The sequence below is a fragment of the Zea mays genome, chromosome 9 (assembly GCF_902167145.1).
Source record: "Zea mays cultivar B73 chromosome 9, Zm-B73-REFERENCE-NAM-5.0, whole genome shotgun sequence".
NCBI classification, from domain to species: Eukaryota; Viridiplantae; Streptophyta; class Magnoliopsida; order Poales; family Poaceae; genus Zea; species Zea mays.
The window spans coordinates 63,229,546-63,241,889 of record NC_050104.1 but is presented as its reverse complement, the minus strand read 5'-3'; the positions used below and the strand labels follow the sequence as shown (position 1 = coordinate 63,241,889).

The 12,344-nt window shown below is 46.5% G+C and overlaps 1 protein-coding gene across 1 annotated transcript; it reads right to left on the bottom strand.

Moving 5' to 3' along the window:
• Positions 1 to 3,374: 3,374 nt before the first annotated feature.
• Positions 3,375 to 8,425, bottom strand: LOC103638541 (ABC transporter G family member 28). The gene is made up of 13 exons (XM_008661425.2): positions 7,992 to 8,425; positions 7,820 to 7,896; positions 7,451 to 7,723; positions 7,294 to 7,357; positions 7,063 to 7,209; positions 6,909 to 6,943; positions 6,590 to 6,663; positions 5,620 to 6,500; positions 5,201 to 5,497; positions 4,627 to 5,103; positions 4,411 to 4,559; positions 4,021 to 4,310; positions 3,375 to 3,939 (listed from the first exon to the last, which is right to left on the bottom strand). Exons 1-13 carry the CDS (start codon positions 8,216 to 8,218, stop codon positions 3,661 to 3,663), a joined length of 3,270 nt encoding a protein of 1,089 aa, XP_008659647.1. The 5' UTR covers positions 8,219 to 8,425; the 3' UTR covers positions 3,375 to 3,660.
• Between the last annotated feature and the right edge of the window lie 3,919 nt (positions 8,426 to 12,344).

Sequence of the window (12,344 nt, the reverse complement as noted above, 5' to 3'; positions counted from 1 at the left end):
CACTTGAAGAAGACCCACTTGATGATTCAATGTCGGTGAGCCAGTCACCAACAATATATGCCTTTCCATTCTTCTTCTTGTGGAACCTCTTTTGCTTCCCATCCTTCCTCTTGAAGAATTTCTTTTCCTTCTTTTCATCATCGCTGTCATCTTCTTTCTTGCCCTTGAACTTATTCTTCTTGGGCTTGTTGCATTGATGAGCAAGATGACCGAGCTCACCACAGTTGTAGCAGTCCATCTCAGAAATGGGCTTTCTTTTGTTGGAAAAGAATTTCTTCTTTCTTGAATCAAATTTGATGCCTTCTCTATTTAGCTTCTTCAACATCTTGGTGGTCTTCCTTACCATCAAGACAATGTTTGCATCAAGGTCATCATCACTTGAGGATTCTTCCTCAACTTGTATTTTTGCTTTTCCTTTTCTTTCATGATTTGCTTTCAGAGCCAAATCCTTTCTTTTGGAAGATGATTCTTCTTTGTCGTTGATGTGCATGTACATTTCATGGGCATTGATCTTTCCCAAAATCTGTGTAGGTGTGGTAACTGAAAGATCCATTTGATGTAGCACAGTGACAATGTGTCCATATTTGTCTATTGGGAGGACACTGAGAATCTTCCTCACAACGTCCGGTTGTGAGATTTGAGTAAGCCCCAATCCATTAACTTCCTCTACAAGAATATTGAGACGTGAGTACATAGCATTTGCATTTTCATTAGCAAGCATTTCAAAAGAATTTAACTTTCGCATGGCTATGTGATATCTCTCCTCACGCTCACTTCTTGTTCCTTCGTGTAGAGCACAAATGTCCATCCACAAATCATGAGCATTTTTATGATTTCTTACTCTATTGAACACATCTTTGCAAAGGCCTCTAAAAAGGGTGTTTTTGGCCTTAGCATTCCATTTTTCATAATTGAACTTATCGCCTACAAGATTTGTGGGATCTCTAGGTTTGGGGAATCCTTGTGTGGCGGCTTTATAGACACCAATGTCTATAGCCTCTAAGTATGCTTCCATACGAATTTTCCAATAAGGAAAATCGTCACCATAAAAAACGGGACGAGGTCCATCCCCACCGGACATCGTAACTCTAGCGGTTAAGCTAATCTACGAGCAAAAAGGCTCCGATACCAATTGAAAGGATCACGATGCCCAAGAGGGGGGGGGGGTGAATTGGGCTTTTCTAAAAATCAACACTAATTAAAACCTAAGCAAGAGCTAAGCAAGAGCCCAACTTCACCCCAACAACTAGCACTAAGAAAATAATACTAGAAATGCAACAATGCTAAGACAATACTTCAAATACTTGCTAAACAAATACACAATGTAAAGTGCTTGAATTAAGTGCGGAATGTAAAGCAAGGTTTAGAAGACTCCTCCATTTTTTTCCCGAGGTATCGAAGAGTCGGCACTCTCCACTAGTCCTCGTTGGAGCACCCGCGCAAGGGTATCGCTCCCCCTTGGTCCTCGCAAGAACCAAGTGCTCACTACGAGATGATCCTTTGCCACTCCGGCGCGGTGGATCCCTCGAGACCGCTTACAAACTTGAGTCGGGTCACCAACAAGATCTTCACGGTGATCACCGAGCTCCCAACGCCACCAAGCCGTCTAGGTGATGCCGATCACCAAGAGTAACAAGCCGTAGACTTTCGCTTGACCAAGAGAAGCCTAATGCAAGTGGTGTGTGCTCTAGGTGGCTCTCGCTAGCGCTAATGAGGAACAAATGTGGATTAAGATTCTCTAATCTCCTCACTAGGCTTTTGGTGCTTGCAATGCTCTAGCAATGTGCTGGAATAAATGTGGAGTGCAAGACATTGAATATGGTGGGTGGAAGGGGTATAAATAGCCCTCACCCACCAACTAGCCGTTACAGGCAACTTTCTGCGCACTGGCGCACCGGACAGTCCGGTGCGCCACCGGTGCGCCAACGGTCATTTCCAACGGCTAGTTCTGACAGCTAGCCGTTGAACTCATGGCACACCGGACAGTCCGGTGCGCTGTCCGGTGCGCTGTCCGGTGCGCTGTCCGGTGCGCCACTATAATTCATCTCTGAAACCTGCGCTCGCGGGTTTCTGAATGGAGAAGGATCTTCCCCGGGCCAGCCAGGTCCCACCTGGCAGAGGGTGCACCGGACAGTCCGGTGCCCCAGGGTCAGAAACCCTAACTCTTGATTTTCAGCTGATTTTCAAATCGGTTTTCGTTCTAACTTGTGAGTGAGTTCTAGAGTGACACCTAGCACTGTATGTGAGTGTGATTGTGCACCAACACTACACTAGAACTCTCTTGGTCAAACTACTCATCGACAACCCCTCTTTATAGTACGGCTAAAAGAGAATAAAAGACCTAACTAAATCGCGAGTGTCCACATCTCCTTGACACTCGGACTCCGTAGACCTTCGCCTTTTGTTTCGTCGTTTTAGCCGTCGCTTCAAGTTCTTATCTTCGGGATTGTTTTCACCGTTGTAGTACTTCTACCTGTCATGCGACCTAACTTACCATTTGTCTCTGGAAAACATACGTTAGTCACATATAATACTACATTGTCATTAATGACTAAAACCAACCAGGGGCCTAGATGCTTTCACTCGTGACATAGCGACATATAGCTATCCATGAGAGAACACCTGATTAGGGAGGTAAATACCAACATGTTGTATTGTTTGTACTTGGGCTTTGTTGATGGTCATTGCAAAGCTAACTGTAACCGAAAATTGTTTTCTCTTAAACTTGAAGGGGGACATTTCATCATTAGACGGACATAAAGGTATACGTGGAGGGAATACTCTCTTTCCTGCATGTTCTCCTAGCACAGTTTCCGCTTCAAGGTGTTCCTTTGAAATGCTCGAACTACCAATCTTATTCCATTATGCAAGTCATTAGGTGGATCAAGATTTCTGAGCAAAATCACTAGACAATTAACCTTAAGTTTTTAGGATATGCGGTGGTAATCTATTTGGCGTCAACGAATTCAAGAACTCTGGTGGGTAGTGATTGTTAGGATCATCCACTGCACTATCAAAGATGTTATAGATCATTTGTTCTCCTGGAAAACGGTCGATAAGCTTGATGTTTATGGCATCGACGTTCTCCCCCTAATCGACAAAATAGCTCAAGATGTGATGTATTTCGAGTTTCTTATGTTTTCCTCTAACATTTGGAAAACTTTATCAATGAGATCTTCGATATTGGGAAAAATCGTGCTACAAACTGAACACACGTCTAAACAAGTCAAATATGTCCAACCTTAATCATGATAAACTGTAGTAAGTTAGGCACCACACCAAATATTCCCTTATTTTCCTTTTTTTCACGATTCTCCTAGACATGTTTTAGTTGTAGATAGATAGATAGGGATAGACATGTTTTGCCAGGGATGAAGTGCTGGTTGATCAGCCCACGTTCCATTCAACAAGCTAACCAAAAAAAGTTAATTCGGAGTGAGTAGTGGAGCACCGTATTTTTGAAGCCACATCCGCTGTACCTCCATTATAGCTCCCTTTCTGAAAATAGAAAATTTTACTGACTACACATAACACCGAGAATACTTCTATCATTTTTGTTTCTTCTTACGATCAACTTGCTTGTGAGCCTATCTACAAGGACGACGGTGCTCATTCTACTTGTAACATGTCATTACAAACAAGTACATCAGCGCTCATCCATCAGTCTTTCTGGAAGATGACCATGCAGAAGAATGCCACGCACCGGAATATCACACCATTGGCAACAAGAACCACTATGCAGAGGATTCTGTCGTTGATGTCGTAGCCACTATTCAACAGCGAGCCGCAGCGTGTTATGAGCCAGACGCCGGAATACTTCTGCGCATTTGCAATCACAAATGCTTCCAGAGCCCACTTTGTGTAGCACAGGTTTGCGAAGAAGGTGTCCTTTTGCTGGGTTGCTATCAGGGTTAGAACAACCGGAAGGAGCGCCGACCACTGTTGTGACGATCAAGGACAAATTAGTCAAACATGGAGAGAACATCTAGCTATATATATCCAGCTAGCTAGATCGCTCACCAGCTGCGCAGAACTTGGCTGGAAGAAGATGGCGAAGGTGTATCCAATCCCCGTCACGCAGTAGACGAGCGCAAGAAGGACGACATAGTTCTCCCAGATCGATGACCTTGGGTTGTTGAAGAAGTAAAACATGGAGAGGTAGACGATGGGCTTGATTATCGTGTTGAAGTGATCTATCGTGTCTTTGGACAGGAAGTATGCCAGCGAGCTCATGCCGGACGCTCTCTCCCTCCAGTAGTGTATCTTCTCCAGCGAGAACGATCTCAAGGCCCCAATCTTGCACAGCAGAGCTGCGCGCGGCGGCCAACAACAGCAACTTATTCTATTATACATTCGCTAATGAACGAAGTTCTGATCATTGTTCATCAGATTGAAGCGTATAAAACTTACACACAGCAATGACAGTGTACGTGTAGCCAAGCGCTCCAAATGTCTCATCGCTCACTTTAGCGAGTGTGCCCAGACATATACCGGCAAGGCCAAGTATGAGATAGTCAACACCTTGTATTCGAGCCTCTCGAAGCCGCTGCTTGCCACACCTGACGAATAAGCAAATTAACTTACCTCCCAGTACAACGGTGAAATTAAAGTAGTGCAATAACTTACCTCCCCAGGTAGTATTTGTATTGCCTAAGGATGCCAGGAGTACGTCGATTCGACAGGTTTTCAGAAGTTTTGTTGTAATCATACTCATCCTTCTTCTGCCCAACTATGTCCCTGACATTACCCCACACTTCACCAGCAATAGATTGGCCAGCGTCACTTCCCGAGGCATGGCCTCTTTCCCCTCTGAGAGATGATTCTGAGTCAGAGGCACTCTGCAGCATGTCCCGGGGGACTTCATACCCATTGTGCAGCATCCATCTGATGGGGAGATCCTTCACATTGACTGGTTCCTTTGCGTCCGGCTTCACGATTCCTTCCAAGATGTCGATATAGTAGTCCGGTGGGTTCACGCGGTCCGGCACCACAATGCTCAGTCCTGCAAAGTACTCCTCCACTTTCTTCACAGGCCCGTGGTACACAGTCATGCCGCCTTTCGCCAGAAGTATCAGATCGTCAAACATCCTGTACAGTGTGTAGCTGCAAGTAAAACCACTCGAGTTATATATAGCTGATAAACCAGCATCATACAAATACAAGCAAGCAAGAAGATGAATCTGCAATGCAAATAAACAACCTGGGCTGATGGACGACCATAGAGATGTTGACACCCTCGAGAGCTTCCCTGCGTAGGGCACGAAGTAAAAGCAAGGACGAGGCGCTGTCCAGGCCTGATGTCGGCTCGTCTAAGATCAAGACCGAGGGTTCCATGACCATCTCTAGCCCGACGTTCACTCGTTTGCGCTGGCCGCCCGAGATGCCTCGCTGCTCGACAGTTCCCACCAAGGAATCACGGACTGCTTGCAGCCCCAAGGACTCGATCACTCTCTCCACGACAAGAACCTTATCGGCCTTTAACATGTCAGCGGAGAGCCTGGTTCATGTGCAATGCAAGAAACATTCAGTGTTAAATTTTTCTAGCTAGCTAGCTAGCTGATGAGAAGAGAGTACTACCAATGCAAGCAGCAAGCTAGGCTGCAGCAGTTCACGACATACCTGCATCTTGCATTGAACCAGAGGTTCTCCTGAACTGTCAAGTTCCCATGCACGATGTCGTCCTGCGGGACAAAGCCGATTATTCTCTTGTACGCGCGGATGGGTTCCGTCTTGCCATTTATGAGTATCATCCCTGTCGTTTCGCATCCTGTTGCCTTGCCGGCAATCGCACTCAGGAACGTGGTCTTTCCGGCGCCTGATGGGCCCATCACGGCAGCCACCCTTCCAGCCATGAGTTTTCCCGTCACTGACCTCAGAAGCTTCTTCTTGCTCCCCTTCAGTGTCAGGGTGAGGTCTTTGAAAGCGATCTCAACCGTGGGCCTTTTCTTGATATCTTCATCGGTGGCCATCGATATCACTCCTGAAAACGTAAGGTTCTGGGCCTCCTGTTCCATCATCTTTTCCTTTTCAATCTGCCCGTACGCATACTTGAAAATCTGGCTCTGGGTATGCGCATGCTTCCCTTTGGTCTTCTTTTTCTCTCCTCCCCCCACTTGCACACTGACTCCTTCGCCCTTTTCAGGGTTGTCTTCAGTCGAACGCGCCATGTCAGTATGGCTATCCTCCTTCTTCCCTCCTGCTTCGTTCGTCGTCGTCTGGTCACCGCTTGTTGAAGGCAGACCAGCACCGGTGCCTCCTTTGCTCGACTCGTGTGTCCTAAGACTTCTCTTGCGTGAGAACGTGCGGGACAGCGACGACTGCAGGCCTGCGGCGTGCTTCTTTGCGATGTCTTTGGCTGTTTTCCATCTCTCACGGGCCACGGCGGTCTCTCTAGCGTGTCTCACAGCAGCCTCCCGAGATTTTGCTTGCTTCTTCTCCCGGTTCATCAGGAGTTGTCCGGAGAAGTTGTAAATGATCAACAGCACCAAACTCAGAGCACCCTACAGTACATGAAGAACCATCCGACTTAATTTGGTTCATTGAAAGACATCATACTCTTTGAAATGCGAGATGCATGAAGAGTACGTACCACAAGCAGCGCACCGAATATGGTGATGTCCTGATTTGTGGAGTTTGGTTTACAGCTTCCTTTGTGGAAGCATTCTGCAATGCAATTGAGTTGAAGAAAAGGCGACCACTTAGAATATATAAAACGGTTAAGAGCATACCAAACCAAATTACAGTATAATAATCATAAGAAAGATATTTGATTATTGGATTTCAGCCCCTGCTCTTTGATAGCTTGTGTTGGTTAATTTCCACGAGCACAAAGCTCTAAGTATATGAAAAGCTAGCTATAAGTATTATCTATCAGAGTTTGTATGTGAAAGAACTGTATGTTAACTTACTGGTTTTCAAAATTGAACCCTTCCGACAATAGAACCTGCAAATTAACTTACATTTGTTAGTATGGAAAGGAGGATGTACGTACTTGTGCAATGTTGGTCGTCTGCATGCAAATTATAATATCAAATCATTGAGGCATTCGATAGATAGAATTACCCACTACTACAATCGAGTTTCTTCACTGTGCTTGGACAGTAGTAGCCAGGTGGACAGAAAACATCGTCGGTGCTAACGACGTCCGCCCATCTATCAGCACCGCCACACGTGTGATTCGGCTTCCCGGCAGGTGGTTGATAGTGGTAGCTGCACCAAGAGTGTTTGCATGCATATCTATCAATACCGCTCTCATACACATTATTTCAACTATATATATACGCATGCACTTACGGATCACAGATTCCAGTTGTTTTATTCAGAGTGGACTGAGGGCAGTAGGCTCCCAGAGGACATGCTGTGAAGTGAATAGATAGATATATATATATCACAAGACCATTATTGCTGGCAGGACATGCTGAGGGCAGTAGCTAGGCTTCCTATTACTTACGTATCATGCAAGTGAGCCCATGAGGGCAAAAGAAGCCAGCACAGCAACCTCGGCAGTCAAGGGTTCTGGACGGGATGTTGACGGCGTCTTTTAAGTTGACCTCCTGGTCCTTGCCGGCGCTGCAGGACCATCCAGGCTCACACCCGTCGATCCATGAAGTAAGGTTGCAGTTCTTGTTCGGTCTCACGTAGTTCTTCCTTCCGTTGCCTTCGAGGAAGCTCTCGAAGTAGAACTTCATCTCTGCGGCCGTGCACACGCGCTGCGGTAGGTCACCTGGTGGCGGTGATGGATGGATCCACGCATGGAGCAGCTATGAATTGAATATCCATGCTTAAAATTTTGACAAATAAAAGCTACCAATAATCTTACCGTCGGTTTCCTTCATGCAGGCTGTCAGGAAGGCGGGATCGGAAGAGAAATTGAAGGCAGTGTTCCACTCCCGGTCCCTGCATTGTATTTTTATTACTTTTATTCTCTTGGCAAGCAAAGCATGCATGAACAATTTGGAAGCCAATGCAAGTAGTGGTGGTCAATTCATTACATGTTCTTGATGCAGTAGTGGAACTCCCTGCCCATCTGCTGCGCAAAGGAGGTGGTGAGGGCCTTGAGCCGTTCGTTCATGAGCCCTGCCACCATCGGGCTCCCAGCCGCCAGGGACGCAATGTCGCCTGATCTCGCCTGTGCCGCGAGGGACCGGCGGGGGGTCACAGCGCCGGCGGCCGCAGCCGCGGACAGAAAGACGAGGCACACGAGGAGGGACGACGCCATGGACACCGATCGGGCAGAGGGGAGGGAGCGAGGCGCAATGGGAGGGAGACGGGGAGAAGACTCATGTCGGACCCCTCCTTCCTCGCACGCGTCCTCCCCTCGTCTTCTCGCTCATGTTTGCTCTCCGTGGGTGCTGGGTGGCGCGGAGAGTTGCGCGCCGAAGGTCGCGGCTACGAGGAGAAGCTACGTACACACTATCACATGATCAGGTAACTCTCCAGCAAGCTAAGGCTATTATTAGGTGACCCACCCAATCCTCACCAGCCCCACGCATTTTTTGGCGCCACCACCGCTGGTTCTCGTCATAGTGATTGGCGCCCGGATCGACGCCAACACACTTTTTTCGACTCCGCTCGGAAATCGCGTGAAGACCTATCAGATCGGCCCTCAATGGCCAGTTCAAAAGATAGCTCTGACGTCTTCCCCAGCAACATCATCGAGCCGACTTATGAAACATTGCCGGCTGAAGAATAGCTGGAATTTGAGAAGCACCAGGAGCAGCTGATCAAGGAAGCAAAAGCAAAGTTCCTAGCCAACTTTAAAGTGGATAGAAACAATTAGGTCGTTCGACAACGGGCGATCTGGCTTCGCTCCGACCTACTTCAGCTACCCCAAGTTAAGCGAAACAAACAAAATCCAATCTCTTAGAACTTACATAGATGAGTAGGGAGACCAAATGCAACAGATTATAGGGGGTATGCAAAAATGATTATAAAAGGCTAGTGCGTGTGTTTGATAAATCTACCGTCGCAAACTTTCCCTCGCACGAGGTTGACTCGGGGAAAAATACGCGTGATTCATTGGTTACAGGGTGTCATGACCAGTCACAACCCCTTTACGGGATACCAATAGACACATACCCTGGACAACCATAACCTCCTATGCAAATCAGGAGTAAACCCACCGATCTACTCATGGCCAGACCATCCACGCATGAGCGTGGACCGTCCGGGCCAGCGACGGCCGGTCCTGTTTTTAGAAGCGAATTACCGAGATCCGCACTTGAGCCGCCACGTACTGCGCAAACCCTTAACGATCCATTCAGACCATCCGCGTATAGCACCGGACAGTCCGAATACGTTATCGGACGGTCCGCATATCTAACCGGATAGTCCGGCGCAGAGTTCATAGAGCCCTATGAGGAGGATTATTACCCAAATCCACATCCGTCCCAACTAAACTTCCCATCACATCCTACAGCACCTCATCACTGTAATAATATCCCAAACATGTGGGGGTGAGTACTTTCCAACCCCTGCTAGAAGGCCGAAAAGGAATGACCAGTCATATGAGCCGCATAGGGCAAGCATTAATACACCACAAAACCCAAGCCAATGGGGGAGGAAAACAACATATCAATATCCAAACAACCACACATATCTTGGACCAGAGAGCCGGTGGACTCCCATCGACCGCCATTCACATAGTAAGGGAAGAGCTAGTCGGGGCATTCCGAGGTAAGTTCGGAGTTAGCATGATCCCTAGTGGGGCAGTCATATCGGAGGCTTTACAAAAATCGATTTGATTATCACCCATATCCACAGAGAACTACGATACCCAAATTCGTGAAGTTTTTGGGTGACCAGGGTAAGAGCACATATGCCAGTTCTTAGCATAATTAGGAGAATTGTAAACCCTAATATGGGATTCTCCATACTTGAGTCATTCAAGAAATAATACTAGTGTTATTTAGATTATGTGTTCTATTAATGGAGCACATTTCTCTTTGTTAAAATGAATACTAAATGAAATGTTCAAATTATGCATCATGATGGAGTTTTTCTTATGCATTTGAATGTAATTTGAAACTCCAACACAGACTTGAAACTAAGGTAGATTTTAAATTTGAACTGAAAACTAAAATTCAAAAGAAAATAGAAATAGGAATGGAAAAGAAAAGAAAAAGAAAAAAGAAACATGTTGTGCCATGCGCCTGGGCTGAAATCCCCAAGCTCGCCTAGCTGGACTTCTCGCACCCCTCGGCCAACTCACGCCCCTCGGCCCACTCGTGCATGGCATGCATCACTGCTGGGCACGGGCGCTTGGCTCTTCTAATGACGACGCAGGCCCGCTGTCGGCCCACTCGTGCACCGCGTCAGTCACGTGTGGCACCGTTTCGTCAGCATCTCATCACGGGCGTTGTAGTTCTTCTCTTCAAGGCACCATCGCCCATGCCGAAACCAGCTCGCCGCGATCCGTGTGTGAGGGGGGCGTTGCAACCGCTAAGCCAGCCTCGCCAGCTGTTCCTTCAAATCCTTCGACTGCTAGGGTCGATTATATAGCTGTCACACCCAGTTTTGGAAGGTAAACCGAATGCGAACCATGTATGTGCCAGGATCAGAAACTCACGTACACAACGATTACGTAGTTGGACATCATCACATATTGCTCAAAGTAAATAGCGGAAATAGGTACTTTATTACAACAAGATGTCAAATACATCCATAGAGTCTTTAACTTAACAGTCATTAACATAATTAAAGTGTGGAATACGAAACATAGAAGATAAGGCCTTCACAGGCAGCTGACTGGGGGTTTGCCACTAAATATAACTAGAACACATCGAAGTCCTGAAACTCCTAAAAGTCCTCCATGTTGCCTTCATCTTCACTTGAGCACATATTGCAATGGGGACAACCTGGGGTTGGGGGGGTTTTTAAAGCAAGGGTGAGTACACATCAACGTACTCAGCAAATTTCCCGTTTGGCTAAAGTGGACTAGCTGTATGTGGAGTTAAGGTTAAAGCAGCTGCTTTTAGTTGGTTAAATATTTATTACTAGTAGTAAGCCAAGTTTTAGTAATAAACCTAGTTATTACCCAAAAGTACTCCCTCCAAGAGGAAATACCAGAAACCATGGTTATAATCATCATAGTTAATCATCATCATAAAGTATCCAAAGTTTATTCTAATCAAAGAGGATCCCAAGGCCGCTCTTAACTGTGAGCACGACTGATATACTAGTTTCTAACACTCTGCAGAGGTTGCACACTTTACCCATGAGCCGTGATCCCTTTTTGCCTCGGGTCGATCAAACCCTCAAACACTACCAAGGTGAGTCGGTAAGGTTTCACTATGTATCCTTTAAAAAGATTCCCCTGGTGTGCAGTTGATCATTAGGTTTCGCCAGTCGTACAAACACAGTACTCCTCCCTAAGGTGGGTGACTAACAAAACCAAATCGAATGAACCTCGGCACCCACCCTTAGCAGAGCAAGCACTATGCCCTGACCCCCATTGACGGCCCTCCGGCAAAGCCAACTACACCGCCAAGTTCATCTAATTAATCAGCTAAGGCCATCCCATTCCACCCTCATGGTTGTACTGTTATCTTGTTATCCCGGATGGTCTCTCAACAAACAGGTCCTTACGGAGAGGTACTCAGGAAATAGCCTGAGTCCCCTAAAGTATCACAAGTTCATCATCATAATCAAGATAACATCATCGTATCATAACTGTCCTCATCATGTTTGTTGATTTAAAGTAAAACAATAGTGAAAGTCGCCTAGAGGGGGGTGAATAGGGCGAATCTGAAATTTACAAACTTAATCACAACTACAAGCCGGGTTAGCGTTAGAAATATAAACGAGTCCGAGAGAGGGCGTGAAAACAAATCGCAAGCGAATAAAGAGTGAGACATAAGGATTTGTTTTACCGAGGTTCGGTTCTTGCAAACCTACACCCCGTTGAGGTGGTCACAAAGACCGGGTCTCTTTCAACCCTTTCCCTCTCTCAAACGATCCCTCGGACCGAGTGAGCTTCTCTTCTCAATCAATTGGAACACGAAGTTCCCGCAAGGACCACCACACGATTGGTGTCTCTTGCCTCAATTACAAGTGAGTTTGATCTCAAGAAAGAATGAGAAAGAAAGCAATCCAAGAGCAAGAGCTCAAAAGAACACAACAAATCTCTCACACTAATCACTAAAGCTTTGTGTGGAATTGGGAGAGGATTTGATCACTTGGGTGTGTCTAGAATTGAATGCTTAGCTCTTGTAAGTAGTTGGAAGGTGGAAAACTTGGATGACTTGAATGTGGGGTGGTTGGGGTATTTATAGCCCCAACCACCAAACTAGCCGTTTGGTGGAGGCTGCTGTCGCATGGCGCACCGAACAGGCCGGTGCGTCACC